Raw genomic sequence first — 26,755 nt, 5'->3', positions numbered from 1 at the left:
GAGGGAATCTGCTGCACTTCAGTTTGCTGGCTCAGCCCACTGATCAATGCTTCCAGGTTTGGGGGGAGCTCTCTGACTGGGAACAAGTTATGGAAAAGGTGCAGGCTGCCAATTCAGTGAGCAGCACTGGCACAGCCTCACTGCAGGGCAGCCTTACAGAAGCCTGTGGTCTTGCTTGGGTGTCACAAATAGCCAGTGATTCAAAACAGCTTAATTCGAGGGAAGAGTAAAAAGAGGGAAATCTGTGGTTTCCAAACCAAGCAATAAAAAGTTTGGTACAGAGTCTGAGCACTCAGCAGTTTTTCATTTATTCTTCATGACCTGCAGCTCCAGAAAGCACTTGGGAAAAGTGGAGAAAAGCTTCCTCTACTAACTCCACTTGCTGTGGTCACCTACTCTAGCTGAAAGGACATCTGGATTTTCTAAATCACTCAAACCATGGAGGTGCTTTTTGGCAATGCTCTCTTCCTCTGCAGCCAATTTTATCATTCTCCTCATGCTCCCTTCCCCATAGAGGAAAGGCTGCACACTTTCACTCCTCCTGCAGCACTGGGACACAATCATTGCTTGTGCTTTATTAACACTTGCTGAATGATGGCTCACGCTGCAGCTCCTCTGAGCAGCCAGGATCACACAGAACACAGCGACACTAACTTGCTTAACCTTGTTTGGAGCAAAGCTGTGAACTCACTAATGAGGTAAATTGTTCTAAAAATATTTTTTTATGTTACTTTACCTATCTCAAAACAGAGAATTTCTTTTTTTCTGTAAAAATATTTGTTTTAGGAAAATTATCTCATCTGGAGCTTGACTGTGCTGTGACTTGTTGCTGCCCCTATCAGCTTCCCTGAGCATTAATTCATGTCCTTGTGTTCTCATGACCAATGACACCTATACTTCACTGCTAATTAATTGTGATTCATTATGCAGAATTTAATATTCACAGCTAACTATTTATGCCCTTCTCTTCATCTGATTAGCAAGTGATTTCCACTATTTGTTCACAACATATCAAAGTGCTTTTTTATTGATCTGCTCTTTGCTCCAATTCTGACAGGCACAATTCTATTTGCTGAAAGAGTAAATTCTATACAAGGTATTAGGACAAAATAGTTATCAATTTATAAATATAGATATGCCAATAGTTATTTCTGAGAAAATATGGGTAGTGCAGCAGAAATTGAGAAAATATCATATAATCCCAGCTTCTACTAAGAATTAATCATACAATTTAAATCCTGGAAACTTACAATTAATGTAAAGATCAACCTATTTGTGAAAGGACAGAAACAACCACTTTATTTTAGAGCTGTTATTGTTTTACCTTAGACAGCAGCCCCTGAATGTGCTTCAGTTCGCTGTTTGCCTTCAGCAGCTCTTGTTTCAGCTCAGTGCAAGAGGCTTCTAACTGGGCCTTTTCTGCATGGGCTACTTTGAGCATCTCCTGCACCTCAGAGTTGTCAGAGGTGCAGCCCATCACGTTGATTTCTGCAGCCTTTTGTTTCTCATTCTCCAGCTGAGTTTTGAGAGAGCCATTCTCAATTTTCAGACCTTCCAAGGCAATTTTGCAGTCCTCCAGACTTTTTGTCACTGCGCTGTTGCTCTGCTGTTCCACTTCTAGAAGTTTAAGCAGCTTCTCATTTTCTTCTCTCAGGCTTTTTATCACCTGCTGGGCATCCTGATGCTCCATTTCTAAGCTTCTCAGGCTGCTGGTTAACTGTTGCTGAATGTTGAGCAATTTCTCTCTTTCAAATTGTGCTTTTTCAAGAACTTCTGCACATTTCTGTTCCAGTTCAAGGACCTTCTCCTCTTGAGCTTCATTCTTGGATCGCTCTTGGAGGAGAGTCATGAGCTTCTCATTTTCCTGGCTCAGCTGCTCAGCTCTGTCTCTGTGCTGACGGAACGAGGTCTCCAGGAGAGCTTTCTCTTCCACCAGCTTCTCATTTTCTGTGGTCAGCTCCTGCACCATTTGCTGCTGATCAGACAACTCCTGCAAAGTGGCCTGCAGCTCTTCTGCTGTGCTGTGGTGATTCTCCTCCATCTTTTGTATTCTCTCCGTAAGGGACGCCACAGAGAGGTCGCTAATATTGTTTGGAGAACTTCCTGCAGTGGAGCACTTGGAGCCTTTGAAGTGGTTGCTGCTGGCAGATGCTGGCCTGGAAGGCACATCTGCAATGTGCTCAAAGTCAGATGCATCAGGTGACAGGGAGGCCTTGGTGACATCGCTGCTGGAGGAGCCGGAATTGCGCAGGGCAGCCCCGTTCAGGTGGGGCCTGTGCTCCTCTGCCTCACCCCTGGACACACTCTTGGATGGGCTTCCAAAACTTGACTCTTGGGTGGTTGGGGTTGGGAGGCTGCTGTCACCTCCACTGCTTGTGGTTGTGTCTGAGAGAGGGGAGTTCTCCAGGTAAAGCAATTTCTCTTTCAAAGCACGGTTTTCTTCTCCCAGGCTAGCAAGCTCTTTTTGGAAAGTCCTGTTTTTCTCCTGAAGGGTTCTTATTAATGGATCTATGTCAACAGGTGATACTGTTTCTAAATTTTGGTTGGAAGCCCCCATTCCTTCAGCGTTGAGTGACCCTTTCTCTTTGCATTTCTTCAACTCACAACGAAGTTTGGTAATTTCCGAATCTTTCGTCTTTGCTTCTGCCAGGAGCTCTTTAACCTGAGATTCCAGAACAGCCTTGTCACCAGCTTCATTCTCTTGCTTGGACTTGCTGGTGGGGCGCACGTGTTTGGTCGGAGTTGGTGCAGCAGAAGAGGTGGGGCTGGGCTGTGTTTTCCTGGGGTTGGCCTGAGCACGCAGCACAGCTCTCTCCCTGGACACGGACGAGGACAGTTCCCGGGGCGCCGGGATCCCCGTGCGCTTCGCAGCCGAAACCGCTCCTTGAGGAACGGGGGATGAAGGAAATTGGAGTTAGTGCATGGAGAAAACAAGTTTCACAACAACAATGCTGGAATCTAGAGCAGCCCTGGGAAAAAACACCTGAGTGTTTGAATAGGTTTAGTCATGACTGATTGTGCGGATTCATGTTTCAAAGGCTTGTATTATTCTGCATTTCTTCCTTTCCCATCCCCTGCAAAGGAACACAGCCTGGTAAACTTTTCCCCAGTGTGGTAATATAATATGTAAATGCTGCAATACGTGAGCCACAACCCCCTATTAATTGTATTAATGTAAAGATATAAGGATATTAATTATTTGAAAGTAAAAGTTCTTCACACTACTGTAAAACAGTGTAAATGCTGCATCTAATCTTAATGTAAAATGCTCGATCTAATCCTAATAATTTCTGAAGAAATGTTCAGTAACTTAAGAAAAGATACAAATGTATTTTTATCACACATAAAACTATTTGCATTATACTCTATTCAAGCAGATCATCACAAAAAAAAGAACTGAAACACTTATGCTGAGCACAGATTCAGTGAAATATAAAACTCTTCTGGCACTTCCAACACTAAGACAATTGTGTGGCTGCAGCTTCTTGCAGAGATGGATGAGAGATTTTCCATGTTCTAAATTCCCATCCTCTTATGGAAGAAGAGCAAAAGGAGCTTAGAGAGTTGATGCTGTTCTGTTCAGTTGTTGGTTGGGTTTTTTCCCCACCAACCAACAATGCAAAGCATTATGTGACTACAAGGGAAATTAAGTTTATGAGTTGCTGATTTTCATCTTTCAAAGCTCTCTTGAAATACAGGACCCCAGGCACTGAAGAAACAACAAAAGCCATCTGAACCATGGAAGTTGTAACAAGCTGGTTAAAAAGAAGCTGGTTCAAAGGGCAGGTATGACATGGCACTGTAACTGAAACACCGTGAACTTAAGAAAATCCTGCTGAAAATTCAGGACCTTATTCAAAAGGAGAAGCCCTAAAGTACAGGACCACAAAGTGTGGGGATAGGGCACAATGAGAAGATGTTGTCCAATGTAGCCACATAAACAGGATGCAAGAGCAAATTATGCAAACAGAAAGGGCTAGAGCCAGTGTTTGCAATAAAAACAACTTCCAGAAGGACTCTGGGCGGGAAATCCTAGAATGAATTCCATCTCCCCACATTTGGGAGTCTCTTTGCTGACACACATGTGCAGCATCCACAGAAAATCAAAGAGCATTAGGAGCAAAGGGGGGCAGACTCCCTTCCTTTCACAGCAACCTCATCACCCTCCCACAGCAGAGCAGGGCATGGAAGGGTTAACATTAACACCACCCCGTTTGCTCAGCATCTCTTTTGAAGAATGCACTGGGTTTATAAAGCCCACACAAACAGGAGCCCCTCCTCTCCCCCCCAAACACACACACTCTGCAGCAGCAGCAGCACAATAAACACCCCAGACAAAGAGCAGCTGAAGAAAAGCCCCCTGAAGCCGGCGCAGCGCTGGCAGGAGAGCACAGAGAGCCTCTGTCATGGCAGGGGCACGGTGAGGCCAGACACAAAGGCTCCAGTGTTTTTGGGAAGAGATACAGGGACAGCCAGGCCCACACAGCTTCATTCAGTCACCTACAGCTGGAGGGGACAGCACAGCTCCAGGGTCTCCGGTGGAAAGCACTATGAAAGCAGAGCCGGGAATTCTCCTTGTCAGAGCCCTGGCTCATGGATCATCCCACTCCCAACCCAACCACCACAACCTGGCACCCATAAAACCTTCTCAGAGTGAGCTCAGCACACGAGCAAAGCTTGTGGTGTCCATGCAGCCAGCATCAGGAGATGAAGGACAGGAGGAAAATTGAAAGGACCATGATGTGATGTGACTGCCAGCAGAGAATCCCAGCTCAGCACAGCCCCTCCCTGCTCAGAGAGAGGCACAGGTGAACCCCAGGTGGGAAAGCACTTGAATGCATCCTGACCATTGAGAAGGACAAGTGTCTAGTATACAGAAGCAGTTTTCACACTGTAAAATCCATGTTACAAATGATCAGAGATGTTCAGAGATGTTCTAAGGGGTGATTTAAAGCCTTCTGTGTGTTCTGGGCTTTTATTCAACCTGAAAGGGTTTTCTGCCTTTCACACAAAATTTTATGACAAAATCAAGTCCTCTGAAAAACTTTTAATGCCCAACCAGTTCAATAACATGACTGTCAACTGGTCAGTACATGACTAAGCAGTATTCCATAAATAGTGGGTGGTATTCTGTACATTGCAATAAATAATGAGGCAATTACACATTAGTACAAATTGCTTGGCACCAGGGAAACCACCTTTTCCTAGGAGATGTGCTGCACCTGTAGTGATGCCAGCATGTTTCTAATCACCACCAGATGACAACTGCAACATGATCCTGAGCAGTGGAAGACATATACATAAGGATAACAATTAATGATATTTAACTGGGATTATCTGTACTCCACCAGCTTGCCAACCTGTGCAGGCTTTGAGCTTACTCAATGTGCCTCCTGTGTTTTGCAAGACTCCACGCTCTGCTGACTTGTTCTGTCATAAATCACAAGGCATTTGCTATCCATCAATAACCATTAACCAACTTGGTTTTTTTAACATAGACAGACTTACATGCTTTCCTCATTCCACTCCCCACAGGCACCACATGATACTAAAAAGTCACAAAAAAAACTTCTAAGCGCATATGTTGATCACAAAACACCAAATCAAGTATAAACACCACTTTAAAGTCTATTTTATGGGCAAGCCCCCTGTGAATGACCTTGGAATTGAGCAGTGCAGTGGTTGCCAATGACTGCCAAGCCACAGCCCGAGGCTCCAGAGGCAGGAGCTGCACTGAGGGCTGTGCAAGTCCCCCTGGTGATCTGATTGAGCGGCCCCAGTCTGTGATGGGCTGTGGGACACTCCAGACAGACACGTGCCTCCCACTGCTGCATCCAACACAGCCCTGATTTATGCTGCTGCTTTCAGGGGCTGGAAGCACACACAGCTTCACTGCCTGGCCAGTGCTGCTGGTTTTGAGCAGGGAAGAGAAAAACACTCAGCCCTGAACCTCAGTGGAGGTCACCTCACACTGTGCTCCTCACCTGGGTGCCCAGTCAGAACTTCTCCATTTTCAGTCGTGAGGCATTAACCCATAACAATACACAGAGCTATAATTCCCCAAGTGCTTTAAAATTACCAGAAATTTAACTCAAATCCTCTAAAACACATAATTAAGTTTAAGCTACAGAACAGGGAAGCAGAGAGAAATGAGACACCTCACCCAAGGTCACACTAAACCAGGATCAGGACCAGGGTTTGTGCCCTGCTGTGCAGCTTTCCATGCACCACTTGCTGCCAGGGAGCACTCCCTGACTTCCCACCGGTGTCAAAAGCCAAAGTATCACTTTAATGAGATAAAAGTTGACCCCTTGAGATGATCTTTTGGCTTTTTAATCCCATTCTCAACACAACTACAATGTTTCTCACAGAAGCATCAGGATTACTCCTCAGTTTTTTCCACATCATGATCCATTTCTGATCTGAGCTCTCAGCAGCTTCCACAGGGACATCCATAACCAGGAGAAAATGGACTATGGAATAGAGGAAAACATTTCCCAATCCTCCAAGGTGAAGCACACAGGATTGTTGCTCAGAGGTAACATCCAATGTAATTACAGTGGTAGCAGGGTAAGGGGATGTAGGAGACAAACATTTTACCAGTCACAGGGGACACGTGTGACATTATGGAATGAAGATTCAATACATTTATCTGGTTTTACATTTCATGTGCTCTGAGATAACACATATCACTGCAGTAAAGCACCAGCCCTGAATTTACATTTATTTTACTTGACCCTTAATTATACTAACAGTTCAAACACCTGCTTCCCCAGTCCCAGAGCAGAAGAATAATCTCACTTGGGAAGTGACAACATTTGACTACTAAACACCTTTGAAAATGTTCTAATTTCTGCCTTGAATCTATTTTTTAGAACTGGAGTCAATACAAAATTATTTGCCTCTGGCCTTTGTCCCATTTGTCTCCCACAACCTGCCCTTTTCTTAATCCTTCCTTCCATCAAATATTAATAACCCAAAGGTTAATGCCATGGCCTTCTGCTGTTCCACAGTGGAGTTAACAGGGAATGTTCCATTTAGTACCTTATTTCTCAATTTTAATCCTGTCATCTCTTAAGCAAACAACAATAAAAACACATTGTTTCCTTCAACATATTCAAAATTCCACATCAGTAATTCACTGTTCCATGGTGGCAGTAGGTACCAAGCCTCCTGCACCATCGATGTAATTTAAGCACTGATCACCCACAAAGCATTTCAGTCATGTAGGACTAAAGCACGGAGACAGATGCAGCTTTGGTGTGATGTTTTGAAACAATGGATACCTTATTTGAATTGCAAGGGCAGGATAACCAACAAGAACTAAAAGAAAGCTATTCATAGCACGCTGCAATGTTCCAGTCATACATTTCAGAAAGGCAAACTGTTGCCTGCAGACAAGTTTGTCCTCTCACGAGGGATGGTAAAGCTCTCTCATTCCAGCTCCTGCTTTTGCAACAGATCAGCAATTTCACTGTCCCGTGTCTGTCATCCCTAAATCCTCCTCAGAAAGGACAGTGCAACAAGAGATTACAAAAAGAAATTAAGGACTAACTACTCAAAGCCCTCCTGACAGAGGTGGTTCTGTCATTCTGGAATTCTGTTCTCACATGCCAGGATGTCTTAATAAAATTTCCCATCTGAACAGAACTCCTGAGCCTCAGATAGAACAGGTTCCTTGAGGGAAAGGTCAGTATAAATCAAATGGGCTGGAAATCTTTAGCACCATGGCTAAGTAAAGGAATATTAACAGCCCACTCTTGTACACCTAATAAAAAGAATTATTAAACCACCCCACACAATTTCACTGTGCTCTAGCACTTGTGGTTTACTTGAAATATGTCCTTCTTATCAATTCTGGCTTTCAGCTCATCCTCTGGCTGTGACTTCAGAGAGCACTTCCTGAGGCTTTGCCAGGATGTGCTGAGGATCCAGAGCAGCACCAGGAACACACAGCAACAGCCAGGCAAGGCAGGCAGGTACCCTGGGAAAGGTCCTGGCACCACTTTCAGTTTCTCAGTAAAACAAACCTGCCTCACAGGAGTATCTTGATTTCACCTCGTTTATGACACCAAACCACAGCTGTCTAGTGCCATTTCAGATGACCTTTAGGTATATTTAAAATACCTTCACTGCACTCTAAGATTTGGCAGCACCTGTAGGAGACTGGTCCCTTGCTCCAGAGGCAGACAGAGTAACTGGGATGTCTGAAGACACCTGGAGTGCCACCAGATATTGAACTGAACAGTCAGACTTTCTTCACAGATTTACAAACCAATGTTAGAAGGCAGATAACAGCAGCTTTTTTGTGCTACATTCAGAATTCCTCCAGCACCCTAGTAACTACCTTTAGCTAATTTCCAGCTACACAATAAATGATTTAACACAATGGATTAATATAGGATTCATGACATCATTAATGTGAATTTAGTCACAGCCAAGTCACAAAAGATGGCATTAGCTTGGAGTCACCAACCACACTCTCGGCTGACTCACTGATAAACCAGCACGTTACAGGGAGCCTGGACGTGTTCTCTGACTTCTTTTGTCAACTCAGAGTAAAGTTTTAAAGAATCTAATTAACTTGGTGCTCAAAATCCATTTTTCAAAAGCAGATAAGCCACTAAGACCTGAAAGCTTAAGTGAAAGCCCCGGGGACTTGGCAGATCCCTTTCACCCTGTCCCAGCATTGATCCTGAGATTGATACTGAGACTGATTAGGAGCCAGTGAGGGATGTCCTTGGGGAAATGGTGACTGTACAGCACAGAGGAAGGATTGCTGTACACTTGACTCCTTTAAAGTACTTTTTCATTAAAAGGTTTCAGTACACATCTGTTTCATTGAATCGCCCTATTTTTTCCTGCCTTTTTCCCCCTCCTTTGTTTAAAGCAAATTAAACAGTTAAAAAACAACTTCCCTGCTGACCAGAGATCTTCTGATATCTAAATTAACAGGAAACACACTGACACATTTCACAGTGGCATGAGGAAAAGCAAACATTGAGAAGTAGGGCAGATAGAACAGCAGCCTTTACCTGCACTGCTGGGCTACTTCACACAACACCTACAGACAAAATCCCTGCACGTTCTGCCACACTGCTTAACCCCCCATCCCTAAACCTCTGGGAATGGTAGGACAGCTTGGTAACAAATACTGAAGGGATGCACACAAGTAAATCAAGCCATGAGGAAGATTTGAATCTTCTTGGGAGCTGAAATGTGAGTGGGACTGGATGCAAAAGGCTGGAATTTCAAAGAGATGCAGGTGGCAAGAGACATCACCCAGCACTTAGTGATATTTTCAAAACTGCTTGAGCTGATTAGAACTTCATATTTGAGAGTGAAATGGCTGAAACTTCTGCTCCACCACCAGCTTAGGCAAAAGTCAGGATAAAGAATGGCACTATTGTACTGTGCAAAGTATCATGGCTTGATCTGCTTGGTACACAAAGGGAATGAGCTGAAGGGGTTCCATTATTCCATAACAACAGCACTGGATACTACTTTGAATAAATCTCAAAAACTCAGAGGAGCACACCATTTTCCATCTCTTTCAGGGTAGTCCTAGAGAAAGACAGTGCTCTCTGCTACCTGGTCTTTATGCAGCAGCAAACAAAGCAAAGCAAGGCTTGGCCAGTCGTGGCTTTTCCGAATTAATCAGTCTGTTTGCAGAGTGTTAGTCACAGAGCCAACACCTTCACAGGTCAGCACCTCCTTGGGAAGGTTCACTTGTACTCCACCTAGCTTTACAAAAACACAAGGAGATGGCCCCAGAACAACAAATGTGGTTTTGATAATCCAGCACTAATTATATATTGAAGCTTCAGCTCCAATAAGGCCTTTTACTCACTTACCAAATGCAGACTAGGAGTAATTAAAACATTAGCTTTTTTCCTGAATAATTTAATGGCCTGTTGGTCTGTCTGGCCTCCCTGATTGTATTGTCTGTGGAACAGGCACAATATGCAACAGCAGGAAAGAGCTAAAAGGCTTAATGCAAAGATTTTGATCTATGTAATCATGGTGGAGAGTGTAGGAAAGCAACTCAGGTACTGATATTTGAGATGGAGGATAAGAGTAAGACCAAAGAGAAATAAAAATTACAAAGTACTAGGGAACAACAGATGTCTGTACTGAAAAAGCTACACTAGAAAAGAAAAAGCAGCAACAAGCATCTTGATCTGAGTAATTCCTAATTTAAGACTACAGACCCCTGACATTTGAGCTGACTACTTGGTAAAGATTGGCTGATTTTTTTACTTATAAATACTAGTCTAGAGATCTAGAGTGCAAAAAGCACCCAAGAAAAAGTACTTTTGGTAATTTAAAGACAAAGTCATGACACAACTACTTGCCAGTGGTTTAAATCTGCAGATCAACTATTGGTAGGACATTCTTTTCAAGGGTGGCCACCAGCAGAGACTCTCCCATGGCAGGAATGTAACCCAATAGTAGAGATGACCTTATAGTTGAACACCACCATTTAGTTCAAATTTTAGCATCTAAACAAGTACTAAGAATCCAGAAAAGGCCCCAGTAAGTTTTATAGTGGTTTTAAAAGAGAAAAATGTCTGCTGCACAATTAAGGAATGATCACACACATTTTATTTTCAGCTTGTTGGATTCACCTGATCAATAGCTCTGTCGTTTTCTCCTTGCAGAGAAAGTCACATTTAATTCTTCCAGAAAAGTGTTAAAATGAAAATAGAAAAAAATCAACTCTACGCAGTATCTGGGGGTTCCAAGCTCAGCACAGCCACAAGAAATGAATTTCAATTTCACTTTGTCACAGCTCAGTTCTATTACAGTGGAAACAAGGTCGCATTCAGAAGGTAAATGAGAGGAGATCTGATCAAAACCCTGTTCACAAAGTCTCATTGTGAATTTCAGCTGACTTTTTCTGCTCTTTATGGGCCTGTTCACAGACAATTCCTCTCTGAATAACAGCAAGAGTAGTTAAAATCTCTTTACCCTGAGAGACTTGCCAGTGTCCAACAAAAGAGTCCCTCTGAACATTTCTGATGCTGTTTACTTGAGTTTCATGAAAGTTTTTAAACTGAAAATGAAAACTCAAGCTTGGATATCCCTGCTTTGAGTAAAAGTGCAGAAGTACAAAAGCAGAGCAGGCTCTACTGTAAGAGGCCACTTTTCCTCCCAAAGATCCATCAGAAAAGTGAATTGGCTGAGCTGAGGGACAGGAACTGCTCTGTGCGTGCCCAGTCTTTGCTGCCACAAACACAAACTTCTCTTTCTGATCTGCTCAAGAGCCAAAGAGCACCCAAGGGGCTCCACTGCTCCATGAGGCTCTGGCACAAAGATAATCATGAGGTGCTGCTGTGCTCACCCCCAAAACGAGGGACACAAACCCCACGGAATTACCAACACTGGTGCAGATCAGAATTGGGGTGGAATCTACCCCTGAGCTGCTTTGGATTTCTGGAGTACCCAGCAACCTGGCATAACAAACACTGAGCCATCCAAAGCAAATGTTCAGGGAAATTCTATATCCTGCACTTGCTGGAATATCCCTATGGTAAACTCAACATTACTTTTTTTGGAACTGTTAATTCCACTGGGCCTGCCAAAAACTTTAGTCACCTCCAAGTTATACCCCTTGCCTAACCCCCACAAAAGAATGAGTAAAACTTTCAATTAATGTGTAGCATTATCTCAAAATTAATCTGGTAAAAGTTACAGAAATAGAGAATTCTCCCTTTTTAAAATGAAGTACCCCTACCTGCTGGTTTTAATGTGAATTTGTAATTTCCACAACCATCATAGCTCATTATTAAAAAAAATACATAATTTTTATATTCCTTAAAGGGGGCTTGACTCTATATACTTCTGACATAAGCACACCAAAATTATTGGGATTTCTGTGTACTATGACACTTCCTGATTTTGTTTGTTCTGGAACATTTCCTGCCTATGCACCTGTAAAAACAAGATAGGATCAGGTATAATCATCTCATATCTACAGCTAAATCAATTTTAAGCCAAACTGTATTCTGGTAGTTTTTTAGACAGCTGTTAAAAAAGAAAATCCATAAATATTAATTTTTCTGTGAAGAGGGACAAAATCACTGATGTTTCACTGAAACAAAGGATTTTTTGTTTGATATGGTTGGTAAGTCTGGAGTTTCCTTTGTTTTCCTACCTCTTAGATCTGAGGCTTCTGCTTTCCAGAAGGCTTTTATAACAAATGCTGTGGGGAACATCCTTGGAGTTAATAACACATCCCCCAGAATGTGCTGTTCAGAAAAAGCAGGGATTTCCTTGAAGTTAAAGCAGAGAAATAATTTTTCAACTTCTATGGCTGTACTAGGAATATTCCTGAGATAAATGACCATTGGCTACACTAAGAATCCCAGGGTTTTCCTTGATTCTAGCTTGCAGACAAGGAGATGATTCTCCTCAGCCCAGAAAGCAGCTTCCAGCTAATCTAGCCCAGAAGTCCTTCACTCAGCCATTGCTGGGTTAACATGGTGATAAAACAGCTGTTCTTCCACTTCTGGAAAATACAATTATAATGGATAAAATACCAGTGCTGAGTGTTTTGAGAAGTACAGGAAATTAAAAAGCAAACAAAACTAACCAACCCTAAATCCAACCATACCAACTCACTTAGCAGTGGCTGTCAGTACTTGTGCTCCTCCATGCACAGTGGTTGTCACAACTGAATGTGATCTGTGGCTCCAGTTAATGAAGGACTGTTCTAAAACCTCCTGGTCCAAGAATCCAGCTGGAGGGAACAGTGAGAACCCTGCTCCTGCTCCTTCCAGACAAGTCAGGTGTTGTGGATCACTCTAAGCATCAAAATCTGATATTTCCCCACAAGCACAAAGGATAACCAAACATTGTAAGAGGGGAAATGTTTAATATCCAACACTTTCACAATTAGCAGGTAATTTACTCAACCTGTGTAATTGTTCAGGAGACCATGCTATGGACTGAACCTGGAACTGACAGAGATACCTGCATGGGGCTTCATCACACTTCTATTTCTTTGTAAAGAATGCTCTAATTCCTTGTCCTTCCCATTGAGCAGAGCCATCACAGAGGAAAAGAAGCTGAAAATGCCTCTCCAAGCACTGGTGTGGGGTGGTCTGGGTCAGGAATCCATGATCCCAACCCTCTAGCTCAGGAATGCTGCCCCACACTTGGCCAAAAGAACTTCTGTCCTCATGAATTCCCAAATCCTGCTAATCCAGAAAGACAGGGGAAAGGGATCACAAATGGAAACATGAAAGGAGGCTTCTCTTCCTTCCCTGAAAGGGCAGAACTTGAAAGCTAGAAGCTTATTTTTTAAAATTGTTTGCTTAATGCTTAATAACCAGTTCGCATTGCACTGGTGTTACAACTGCCTTTTGTTTACTGAAACGTGATGGCCACATAATAAACCCAGTTTTATTGTCATTTCCAGCTTGCTTCTGTGAGGGGGTGGGGAAAGGACTCCAGTTTAGTCTCCACAGCTCATCCAGAGCTTTAGCTCAGCCCAGCACAGAGCTAAGAACAGCCAATACTGGGAGCTGGGCTGAAATCATCAGAACTATCAACACAGGATGAGACACATCAGGAAAAGAAATGAGACACAAGGGGAGAGGAGAAAGCTCATAACATAATGAGATATTTATCTATAAAACATTGCCCACTTCAAAGCAGGAAGAGCTTGAACTCCTTGGTTTAAAAAAAGAGAGCTTTTAATTAAAAGATCAGTCAAAGATTTTCCACAGTCAAGCAGCCTCAAAGAAACTATGTGTGGAGGAGGCTGAGAGTAATTCTTAACATGATTACTCCATTCTTCAAACTCAACAAGGTTTTATGAAAGCATTTCTCAAGACCTAGAAGATAAGGATTGTGGAAATATCGTCAGCCTCTCAAAGAGAGGCTCTTCCCTTCTGACACCTCCATCCTGATCAGCTTTTGCCCTGAAAAGCCTTGAAAAACATATTTAGAGCTCTCTGCCTCTCACCTTGCGGCAAAATAAATTGTAATCCTAGGATCCATGGCTTTGGGTTAAGCAAAGTTACTGCCATGGACTTGAGGAGGCCTGGCTTGAAATATTTCTGTGCATTGCTCTAGTCAGCTAAAAACTGAGGCTGTATGAGCACGCAGCCCTCCATTAGACAGAGGACTAAAAGCCTTTGAAGGTTTAAATGAATTGCACCACTTTTCTGGAACACTCTTTCCATCCAAGGAATGTTTCCAAACTGGGATGGACATGACACCACCACCTTATCCCCTCCCAGCATTACAGCTGACACCACAGGCTCTGGGGAACAAGACTTTGAACCACTTCCCTTTGGTCAAAGAATTTCAAATTCTTTTTCTTTTCTGAAAAAAAAACCCCAGAATTTTGACAATTTAGCCTTAAATAAGAAAAAAAAAATGCAAGGTTTTCTACAGGCTGCAATTTAGCAACTATTGCACATTCTTGCAGAGACAACAGCAGGGCTATTGCACTCTGAGGGAGCTTTCCCAGCAGAGAATTACCAGTCCTGGAATGACTCCTATTCATGGAACCTCATCCCCTCTTACCAGCTGTTAATTATGACTAATGAACCTCATGCTGAGGTGGTTCTGTTCTGCACAAGCACAGGGCATTACCTCTGTTTTATTTCAGGAATCATAAGCATTTTTGTCTATGAGAATAAGTATTCAGTTATACTTTTGAAGGTCTTTCCTGTATTGCAGAGAACACAGCTCCTGCCAACAAATTTATCATTATCCACACCCTTGTGGAAACAACTCCTATAAAAGGGATTATATGAACATAATTATTTGGTATCACAAGGATTTCTACATCTTCAGTATAAATGCTGCAATGGCAAAATGCAGAAGACCTTTAGGGTGTGAAAAATACAGAAGAATATCCTCCAGATGCAGGGAAGAAGCCACCTTTGCATTCTACATATTTCAGACTAATTAAAACAGATTTCTATCCTGAATACAGGATGGGATTTCTTAATTCAGTTGGGGAAGAAATAAAAGTCATCCAACATAAGTAAAATGTGTCAGAGGATTAACTGCACCCTGCCCCTAAAGCCACTTTCATTCCATACATTAATAAATATGATTTCATTGAGGCTGCTGGTAAAATTCTTATTGCCTGAGTAGCAATGATTTTTAACACTTAGCACCAAAGCATCCATCAGGGTAGGAATGTGAGAGGAACACAACTCTGCTCATGGGATGTGGACATATTTGCTTTGTTCCTAACATTTTTCCTAAGCAACTGAATAAATTTCAACCAAGATACAAAACCTACAGAGCTGGTGACAAATGAAAAATATTTGTCCTTGTTTCAGCCAACACATCCCTTACACATGCTCATGCTCCCTGAAAACTCAAGTTAGCCCTTTGCTTTCCCAAGAGTGCATTTTTCCAGTGATGAATATGAAATTTGCCTGTAAGAACTTCAAATGTAAATTTTGCTGCTGATAAAAATACAGAGCTTGTTAGCTGTGTGCTCCAGAGCCTGATGAGAAGGGCAGGAAGCTGCAGCTCTGATGTAATTTATAGCCTGAGAGAACCAACCCATGACCACACAGCACACAAGGGCAGAGTGCTCTGCCTCAGAACATGCAATCCATACCTATTGATGCTTGTGGAAAAACAATTCATGAAATATAATAGATGGAACATTCCAAAGAGATCTGTGAACACAAGCCTGCTTTGGATTACAGGAAGAAAAACGTTGATGCATGGAAAATCTAACAGCATCTATTACCATCATCATAGATCTCAGTTTTAGATCATCTTCAATCATCATGTTCAAATTGCTTGGAGATGGGAAAGTAATAGAAAATAATGAAAATATCAATATTTGTCTTTCTTCTACTGTCAGTCTGCAAGAATCACAGCAAAATCAAATTAAGTTCTCCTCAAGCAGTGCAGTACAAACAAAATCAGAGAAGTACTCTTGCCTCAGTTTTAGAATCTCATGTTGTTTTGAAAGCTACATTCCCTGTGGAAATCAGATTTTATGAAGAGTAAATTAGTAAAATTGGGGAGGAATTGAAAAGAGAAAAAAATAAGACAGATTACTTTGCTGAAATACTGGTAGAAGGGCCAGAACACAGGACTGCTTCCAAATAAACTCCTCAGTACCTCCAGGGCTCTGGCAGCTCTCAGTGGGAACAACAAGGGGCAATACATGCTCAGGTTTCTTTGGCCAGCTTTACAACTTCAAGATCTTGAGGAGCCAAACATATCCCAAAGAAAAAGAAGTAAACTTCTCTTTCTCCAAGGCCAGCATTATTCCCTTCTCCTTCCACCCTTTTCCCTCTTTCAAGTAATTTAATGCTGTGTCAGAGCCACAACCATCCCCTGGCTGTTCCCTTGTCACTCTGCAGCTGTCAAGCACGTTAACTAAACTAATGAAACAATCATCACGAAAATTAGCTTTTACATTTATTATCATATTAGATCTATCACTGGTAGGTCCTAAACCACCACCAGCACTGGGGCAAAAACACAATGCAGAGCTCTGGACCTACAGGACAAGTTCTTGCTGACCAGCTCATTCAACAGGATTCCCAGAAACTCCCTCCTTTATCCAAAAATGGCTTTGTTTTGCCGATGGAAATTAATCTGACACAAAATGCATAAACCACATCCTGCTGCCTGCCATGCCCTAAAAGTTGTTCTTCTAAAAGTTGTCATCCTGCCCATGGAGAAAGCACTCCCACTCAGACATCCTCCCAGCCAGGGCAGAAAACTGCTGGGAAGGCCCTGTGGTGTAGGAGAGCTTATTGATGATCTTTTGCACTAATTTAGTTCTCATTAGCCCTCCAACCTGGAATCAGGGGACCTCAAATTATCACTGAGCAGTGCCTCAGATAATTCCAGAGGTAAGTTACTCACACTCATGACTAAATAAATTCCTCTAGGAGGTCACTCCAGACTGTGACAGTGGTTGTTCCCATTTCACTGCTCTGGGAGCAGAGGGGACACTGCCACTGACTGATGTGTCTGTCAGTCCTCCTGAAATGATTTCATCATGTCAGCCCTGTCAAGTCACCTCACGAGACCCATCAACAGAGCTGGCCCTCACTGGCCTTGAAGAAAAAGCTTAAGTCAAGTAAAAATTACTCTCCAGGGAGAAATAAAGTTCTTCAATACCAGTTTAATCAGCAGTGTGTTACTACTCTGAAAAATGAGAGCATTTGTAAACCCCCCATGCAAGAATGACTTGTGGGAGGAAGAGGTGACTAAGGAATTAAACTATCCAGTGGAGAGCAAATTGTGGTTTGTTGGCTCCACTGGGAACAAAAGGTCTGTGGCTGGCTGCCCGAGCTGCAAGAGGACATGACTTGCAGTCGGTATTTCCATGAAAGCTGTTATGTGATTCATTAGCTTTGCTGGCCCCTCTCCCCTCCCTCCCTTCCCCCCACACCATCATTAAACTCATCTGGTCTCTCGAGCTCTTGCTTGGCAGAAATGGTGTTCTGACATCCAGCAGAGTTAAAATGAACGGCTCCCATGTTTGGGAGAAAAAGGAGGGAGACTAAAGAGGAGCACCCAGGAAAGATCTGACTACACACCCTGAAAACAAGGAACAGAAATGACAAGAACATGTATTCCTACAAAAGCGTTTATCTTGAAAGTCTCCTGTGTTTTACACTGAAAAATCCCTTCCTCAAACTCAAATGAAGCCAGCCCTGGGCCAGGACAAAACAGACAAAAGAAAACAGATCAATACTGACTCAGTGCACGCACTGACACTTGATATTCTCATCCAAGCCATGTAAGCATGTTTTACAAATAAACACAATCCCAAAAAAAGCCTAACCCTTGGATAACCCCACCCGTCACCTTGTTCCAACAGGAGAAGTTAACATTTCCCATTCAAGCGATTCTTTCAGGAAAGCTTTTGTGGGTATTGAGTCATTTTTTTCCACCTCTTCCCCAAGATATTCATCATCCATCACCTGCAGATGTTTGGAGGATAAACAACCCCCCCATCACCGTGTCAACCAGTGTCAAAGAACATCAGTGCTCCTGTTCAGAAATAACAGGAGGCCTCCCTGTTTCCAAGGCAAACTATGTTTGAAAGGCTTTCTCCCAATAAATACTGTGCACTGGATAATTCTGGATTCTTCCATAGCTCCCAGGAAATGTTCCAGCTATTCCACAGGTGCTCTGGCCTCTGTTTGTATACACTGTTTCCTTTAGCTTGGGCAGTCAGTTTCAAAAGCAGAAAACCGATTCTGCTGACAAACTGCTGCAATATTCACTCGCCTTTCACATAATTTTCTGTATTACTTTAGAGGTGTTTTCGTTCTAAAACCTCCGCTGGTTTTAAAAATATGAATATTCAGAGTACTGGGGAAGCCAGTGACTTGCAAGGAGCAGAGTTTTGGCAAAGAAGTGATGCAAACTTGGGTCACTCACCACAAAGTTCTCACAAATGATTGTAAAGCTGTTTAAAGTAAGTTTTAAATTAGAAGCTAGGAAAAGCCTATAGAATTTAATGTTATTACAAGCAATCCTCTCAAATCCTTGTTAGACACTGTTAGGAAGATGGGGATTAATTTGAGATGATACTGGGCTGTTAGGGTCTTGTCTTCTGTTCCAAACATTCCCATCAGACACCAGCAGTGGATTTTATTTCCTGTCTTCTCCTCACCACAGTCCTTTGCCCTGTCAGTCCCAGTTCTTTGATTTTCCTGTATTAATGTGTTAACCTTCAACTGCTCAGCTTGGAGGCAATAATTTCCTTCCTGTTCCTGGACAGCACTGCGCAGCCCACCCACAATTTACACTTAATCGGAAAACCCATTAAAGTTCATAATACTCTTGTAAATATATGAAAATCAGTATTTTACTTGAAATGATAACCTATATCATAACAGGATCAGATTTTTAAAGGCTTCGGTGCCCACTGACACCAAGAGGAGGAACAGAGCTGCCCCCAGCACCCCAAGATGGTAAGTTTGGGGTGAAAGACTTAGAGATGAGCCATAAGATGTCCATAAAGTTTCCTAAGAAGGTAGAAAAGGTAACCCTGAATGTCATGCTCAGGGAACAGTCAAATGGGTTGTCTGTCACTAAAGCTGGCTCATGAGCTAGATCTATAAAAGCAACTCATTCCTGGGGTTTAGGCTGGTTTTTCCAAACACAAGCTTAAAAATACCACAGTTGTTCAAGGAGTTGGTGCTCCTGAATGAGAGCTAAGTTCACTCAAGCAGAAACAGAGCTCAGAGATACTACGAGTATCACTTTCTGATGTGAGAAGCAGGTTTTTGCATCCAGCTGTCAAAAACACAAACTCTGAGCTCCAAAGCCAGAGCTCTCACACACAATAAGGACTATCTTGTCAGATTTTTTTCTTTTTGTCAGCAGGAATGGTCCTCTTTCATGGTTAAACATTGGCGTTGTGAACACATAGTTCAAGACAAAACACTGGTTTTCAGCTTTACTCATACCTTATGTACAGTGAGGACTTTCAAACAAGACCTAGTACAGCCTACACTTAAAAACTGAGAACAGTTTAAAAACTGCTTAGGTGCAACACAAGCATAACTCTTTCCTCTTCAATAAAAAAATAAATCAAGAGAAAACAAAGGATGAAAGAGATTTTTCAAACCCACAAGGGGTCTGCACACTCATTTATCATCTGTGTTAACAGCAATAAGCTGTTCAAAATGGCCCTGCAAAATCAGAGTCCGTTTGCTCCAACTGATCAGAAGTCAGCAGTGTGTCTCCCCGGGCCATTATCCAGCTCTCCCTTAGTTTATTATCAGTACAACCCCTCTTAAATCACACTTTTAGCTCCAGCAAAACTTCGCTGGCTGGCAGCGGCCAGAGGATTTCAGGGGCTGGGGATGTCGGCAGCCACATTCTCCAGCCTAAAGTTTAACTTTCCCTTAGGGCAGCATTTCTTCTGGTGACTGGGTACTGGCAGCTTTTGTGTTCTTCATTAGCCCGGTGATTAACATAGTGCTAGAGAGTTCTCACTACACCTCGCTGCTGTTCCAGCACTCGCTGGCAGATCGGTCGTGAGATCCCCGAGCAGCAATGCAGCCCTGGCTGACAATTCCAGAGATCAGGTACATTTGTACTTGCTCTTAGAACAATACCTACGTATCGACCCGAAGTCATAGAAACCCCTGCTCAAGCAATAAATACTTTACTGGGATTTTGTGAATGAAATTCCCATGGCAACAGCAAGAAACAGAGTGCCAGGAAATACAACTGATTGTGGTTTTATGTGTGTTAGAGGGTTCTAAATTCGGAAAGAAACTGAGAAATAAGCAGTAGAAAATAGTGGACCTACGGGTTTTCCACCTCACTCAGCATTTGAGAAACAAGCAAAATAAATCAGAAGGCGAGCGAAGCAGCTCTACGGCATCAGGAACAAATTAGCAGCGGTGCTGGTGTACGGGGCAGACATTTGGCACACGGGAATGCGATCTACCTGATACCAGCTCTCAGCTTTCTATGAAATCTGCTCCTGATTAACATGCAGAGCACTACACTTCTGAAAGGACAATGGTGGGAGACCTTCCACAAAGGCATCATTTTAAATTCTAAGGCCTGGAAAATTTCAGGCCTCAGGCCACGAACAATGGTGAAGGCTAACACAGCCAAGCTGCAGATCCTGACAAGTTCTATGCACATCACTACATTGGCTTTGGAACTTTTTAGCTGCATCATGCAGACCATGCCAAGAAAAAGAAAAAAATCTGTCAGCGAACACGGTCCCACCCTTGCAGGCATTCGGCTCTAAAGGATTCCTTTGAGAAGAGCTCCCGTGAGGACGGTGCTGGGATCTCAGGTACGGAAGGGCAATAAAGCGCATTTACAAGGCAAACATCAGCAGTGTCCCCGGCAGGTTGGAAGCCACCGGCATTCCCTGTGACAACAGCCCCGAGCCGCCTCAGCCCCGAGAACAAAACGCCATCCCCGCGGTGCCGCCGCCCCGCCGCTCGCACACACCTTGCTCGTGCTCCTCCGCCCTGCCCGGCTGGTTCCCCATCTCCTCCGGCCGCCCGGCTCCTCCGGAGCCCCCTCAGGCCGCCGCAGCCCCGCTCATGCCCGGTGCGGGCGCGGAGGCGCCTCTGGCCGTGCCCGGCTCGGGCAGCCCCGGCGGGGAGCGCGTCCCGAGCTGCTGCTGGCGGCCGAGCCGCGCTGCGGCCCCGCCGAGGCGGCTGCGGCGCCGCCTCCTCCCTCAGCCGGCCCCGCTCCGGGCCGGGCTGGGCGGCAGCGAGCGGGGCAGCGCCGGGGGACACCCAGCGGCGGCCGCGGGAGCTGCAGCTCCGGCCGGGCCGCGGCTCCGGGAGGGAGCGACGCCCCAGCACCGCCTCGATGCCCCCCGGCACCGCCTGGAGCGGAGCCTCCCTGTCCCGGATCAGCCGTGGCGGAAAGGGGAACACCATGGAGCCCGTCCCGTATCGATATTTCTGAGCGAAACGCGGCTGCAGGTGAAGGAGGGCAGAAGGACCCTCAGCAGAGACCTGAGGAGACAAATGTCTCCAAAGCAAAGCCAACATTAATTTTTAGCCAGTTCCATCATGCTTAGCATGGAGCAAACAGACCCTGCCCACAGATCTAACTACACTGCTGAGCACAGCACTGACATGTCTGGGCAAGGGCAGCTCCAAACTGTCATAAAAATGAGGGGACCCAATTTCAGAGATGCTCAGCGTCTTGTGAAAACATAGATACCCAAGGGATGCTGAAATGGAGACTGGGCTCCTATGAAAACCTGACTGTGGTTGTGAGCATGAGCCCTTTCTGACAAGTGCCATCCATCAGATCTGCTCTGATATCCTCTGGGGCTATTCCTGGGTCAGCCAAACACCCTCAGCTGCTCTCAGCCTCCACTGGTGCTGAGAACAGCACAGCAGGCTCACATCCCTATTATATTAAACAATATACAGCGTTCAATGAATACTGTTGAAATCTATTTCTCTTTATTGATGTAAGGATGTGGTATTTTATTCCTAAAAGTCTATTACAGTGATTTCCAAATTTCCCTTTAATTTCCCAATAAAACAACAATCAAACCTGACAGCCACTAGCACATCTAGACTTGCAGCCACAAACTGGAGCAGATTTCACACCACATCTCTATCATCAATAATTTTGCCTGTGACTGGCACTGCAGGAGCAGCTGCATAGGACAGGCCCACCCAGAGGCTCACCAACAGCACATCTTTCCAAAAAATCAAGATGCTCCACACTCATGGAACCTGATGTACATGGGAAACAAGGATCCTGAATGACTCCAGTGATCAGTTTCCATTACGTGGATAATTAACAGAATCCTCTTGAGTGTTGGTTTCAACAAGAGGGTTAAAAACAAATTCAGAAATAATAAACTAGTGTGTCTCCTAGGCTCAAAACAGCCTGAAAAATAAAACATGGAGAATTAATCTATCCAGCTGTGAATCCATCACTTCAGATAAAGTATCTGGAGACCATTCAATATAATAGAAGCAGAATTTTGCTAATATTTCAGTACAATAGGATGAGTTCATTGTCAGTCTTCAGCTTTCCATTGTTCTTCCTCTGACACTTTATAGATGAAGTGAAAAGTTTTCATACAGCTGTCTTTATCTGGATGACATTAAACAACTCCTGTCTACTTCTGTCTCGTGACATGTCAAACACAAAACGCTTTGTTTAATGAATAAGCCATCAAAAAGGAATCAGTGACAGTACATTCTTTCTCTAAAAGTCATCTTATGATCTCTTAAGTCTGGTATCTTACTGTGGTGGGTGCTCAGCCTGCCCTTTCCAAGGTACAGATGCAATCTTCCTCCAAATGCAGTTAGAATGTATCTCCCACAGAGATTTTCTTCCACTATAGACTACAGTGTGACTTCTGCTTTCCTTCAACAGGACTCACCTGAGGGGCTGCATGAGCTGTGAGAGTCTGTTGGCGTGATAAATCCTGAAGCTGAGCATTTATTACTTCATCACCTGCTTTCTATTTCTGTAATCACAAAAGGGAATAGCGTAACAAGGTCCCAGTGCAGCGTTGGTGCAAGCCTGGAGCAATTATAAAATGTAATCACTGACTCAGAGCACACACCTGAAATCTGAGCACTGGAGGAGAGTCAGGACTGGAAGAACCAATCTGTTCTTTTTGACAGTGGCACGAAATATAAATCAGAACATTCTAACACCATGATAAGGAGAATGATGTCAGGCCAAAGACTTCTAGCCTAGTCCAAAATGAAAGGTAAAGCACAAATTTTTAAATACAGCTACAGCCTGAGCAGGAGGTGTAGATAAGAGATTACTGCTTATGGAGCTTGCAGCTCAAGCTGAGGAAAAAGGAGTAGCAGCAAGCATGAGATGGGGACCAGGTAACAAATCACAACAGATGCATCTTTAGGCAACTATTTGTTATCTGAACATTTTGCATTACTTTCCCTTCCTCTTCAGTAATAAAGGTACAAAAACAAATGAGTGCATTTCAACTCTACAAAGTCTCTTCCTAAGCATGAAGCTTGACTCATCCCCTTGCTCTTTGTAGAAATGCCAATAAAACTTCACAAACACTCCTTTCCTATATAGTGAGAATGGGAGTTAATTACTGAAGGTGTGATGTACATAATTCTTTCCACTCCCTAGTCAAATGACAGGACTTGCTTGCCAGGCGTAACTTTCTTTGCATCCTACTCACAACACAGCAAATGAACGAGTGGAATTTCTGTTCAAATTGTAATCCATGCTCATGAGAACGAGTGTGAAGGTGCCACCAAATCTCAGATTTGCAGTGGCCAGGTAGGTGACAGTCTCTCCAGAAGGCTGAATTCTAAGTTGCAGATATTAAACTGAATGGGCCCTAAGTGTGGACATCAGAACCATCAGAGTTCACACTATTACACTCTTCTCTTCCATTAATGCTGAAGATTTTACGAGCACCGAGTACATAAGTAGCAGGGAAATAATTCTTCAGAATCTGTGCATCATTCCCAATAGTGGACCTCAAAGGATTAGAAATATAACATCTAGAGCTGAACTCCAGATGAACAAAAGCTTTTTCTAACCATGCTAGAAACAATTTTTTTGTAACGAAGATACTTGGTGAGGTCACAGTTCATGGCACAGAAGCACAGCCTTCCAGGAACCCATCTGAGATGGAGCTGTCAATCCCTCCCCTCTTGTTCTACACTACTAAAATCTAATATAATCCAAAAGCTGCTGAAAAAAAAAACAGTGGAAAAAAAATACTACAAGGAATGCCAAGCCCTCCCCTGATCTGCATACTTGTCAGACCAGGCCAGCTTTGCGTTCCTTTCCTTCTCCCTCCCATTCTTTAAGTGCAAACACAATGGCCCTGTGCCAAGGCATTCTGGCTGCAAGAGATTTAGGCCCAGAGAATTTGTGTTAAGGATCATTTCTCTTCAAACCAGCTGAAGGAAAGCTGATAATTAACCCAGGGCAGGTAGTCAGAGCAGGGTTGTGTTGACTTTGCTGAACAACTTCAGTAAAGAAGCCTGGAAAGAAATGAAAACAAGCTGGGAGATTCGAGATTTGTGCTATTCCTGGAGCATCCAGACATGCTCCCCTCTCTGTTCAGGTGTCCCTAGAAAAGCTTTTGGGATCACCACAGCTCCCTTATAGCTGTAATGAATCCTCCCTATACATGTTGCCTTGAGCCAATTAACTGTCAACAATTTAATGAGTTAAGTCATTGCAGCCTTCAGGACTCAGCATTTCAGTGTCCCTGCCACACACTGAGTCCTCTGAGCTGGCTCAGCTCCCAGAGGGGCTCACGTGTGCCAACAAAGTCATTCTCAGGGAACAGCCACAGAAAAGGGGGTTTTTCACAGGTGGTTTTAACAAGAGGCTGAATGCAGAATCTCAGAATGTGTTAACAGAGATTCATCACAGGACATGTAAATTCTGCAGTAGATTAGGACAGCAAGAAAGCTTGGAAAAGGTACATTTTGCAGACAGTGTTGTCAGCAGAAGTTAATTCCTACTTGTTTAATAATGCAAGATGACTGCAGCCAGCCTGTGAATGCCTCTCAAAAAGCCTGTTATCCATAACAGGATCAGGTATCAGAAATCCTACCAGAGAGCCTCTAAATGCATTGGTCTCACTATACTGCCAGTTATCAAAGAGGAAAAAGATGCCTGGAGAACAATCATGTGAAGCAGCCCCCATTCCCAGCCATTCCAGAATGCACAACTGCCCATGGCTTACAGAGGGAAAGAGCAAAGCTTCAAAGAACATGAAAAACAACACAGCAATAAATATAATACAAGAATATTTTCAGCAAAGGCATCAGCAATCAACAACTGTGTTTGCAAGCTGTGCCAAGAAAAAAAAATCCTTGTTAGAAGCAGTAAGAGAAACTTGACAAGTAGCAGCCATAACCTAAATCTGGAATGCCAAATTTGATCTGCCTCAAATCTTTAGCTTTCCCTTCAGAGGACAGTGGGTGAAATCTTCTAAACTGGTGCTGAAACTCAGTCTGACTACTTGACACCTGGGGAAATCACACACAGAGGAAACATTTTGCTAAGGGATGCCAGGAGGGTTCAGGTTCATGGTTGTAGCAATATGTTAAACATCCTAGCAGATATTTATAGATGTGTGTAGATGTCAATATGCATAGCCAGCTGCATGCAGAGCTCTGGATGTAAATGCAGACACATTTCCACTGCTTTGCATGCTAAATTCCTGCAGCACTTCTTGCCAATTTGAATGACAGCCTGACAAAGCAATATCTTGAGTCCTCTTTTCCTTTTTATACCACTTTTGGATATAGAATAATCATGCAAGAGCTGTGTCTTGTACCTGGAAGGGGGAGCAAAATGCAAGTGGCTTTCCAGATGAGGTTTTGAAGCATATTTAGAGCTCCTGGGAAAGCCCAGATGAGCTCAGCCATTTGCAGTGGAGCCTGGTGGAACAGAACATACCGATCTCATTAGTGTCCCTCACACTTGGCACCATCGTTCACAAGGAAAATGAGACAGTAACGAGCCTGAATGCAAAGTGCAGCCACCTCTCCCAGACCTATAGCAGTGCTTTGATGTGGCAGATCACAAAAAGCAGGCGCTGTCAAAAGCTGATGTATGGCAGAGTAAAAGGGCCCCAAGGTCAGAGAGCTGTCCTTCAACAGAAATCACTTTCCTTTTTCCTGTCCTAATTGGGGTGCATTAGCATCTTATGAACTGCTAAACTGTCAGATTATTTTTTTTTTCACAAGGATTTTTTCTTTTTTAAAGAAAGCTTTTAAATAAAAAGATACTTCCTTGAATTTTCTGGCCATGGAGGGAAAGCTTCTGGTCTGGATTAGCTTCACATTAACCTAAATTTTTACCCCACATCACAAGCAGAGAAGTTGGCTGAGAGAAGACAAATTTGATAGAGTCCCTATATTACTATCAAATAGCAAGCTGAAAATGGCAATTCTCTGAACATGCAGGAATCTCTGAAATCTGTAGCATGGCCCATTTTCAATTTTGCTGGGAAAGAAGCATATCTAATGAGTGCTATGTGCAATAAAACCACACACCAGCCTCCCCTCTGGAATCAGCCACAGGTGAACAAGTCTCACCAGGGATATTCAAACTTTCCCAGCTCTAACAGAGCTGGCAGGGACCAGTTGGCCTAATTTAGTTAAAGCCTTTCTTTTCTGAATACCAGCACTATCTACACAGAAAAGCTGCAGGCAGCTGTTTCAGAGAGAAATTAAGACTTTTCTTTTCACATAAACTGCATGAAAAAACAATGATGGACAAATGGAGGAATGGTATGTGCTCTACCAGCACTAGGAAGGAA

The 26,755-nt window shown here is 43.4% G+C and overlaps 1 protein-coding gene across 4 annotated transcripts in view; it reads right to left on the bottom strand.

Moving 5' to 3' along the window:
• SPECC1 (sperm antigen with calponin homology and coiled-coil domains 1) overlaps positions 1 to 26,755 on the bottom strand; it is a 64,973-nt gene that overhangs the window by 31,203 nt on the left and 7,015 nt on the right. For 3 of the 4 annotated variants that reach the window (XM_059487049.1, XM_059487050.1, XM_059487052.1), the window contains exon 4: positions 1,325 to 2,883. In XM_059487049.1, the coding sequence (XP_059343032.1) occupies positions 1,325 to 2,883 (1,559 nt within the window). Of the gene's footprint in view, positions 1 to 1,324; positions 2,884 to 20,943; positions 21,170 to 26,755 lie in introns of those variants that run through there. The other variant, XM_059487051.1, reaches the window with a different exon arrangement.

The sequence above is a fragment of the Ammospiza nelsoni genome, chromosome 21 (assembly GCF_027579445.1).
Source record: "Ammospiza nelsoni isolate bAmmNel1 chromosome 21, bAmmNel1.pri, whole genome shotgun sequence".
Classification (NCBI taxonomy): domain Eukaryota; kingdom Metazoa; phylum Chordata; class Aves; order Passeriformes; family Passerellidae; genus Ammospiza; species Ammospiza nelsoni.
This window is presented reverse-complemented; position numbering and strand designations above follow the sequence as displayed.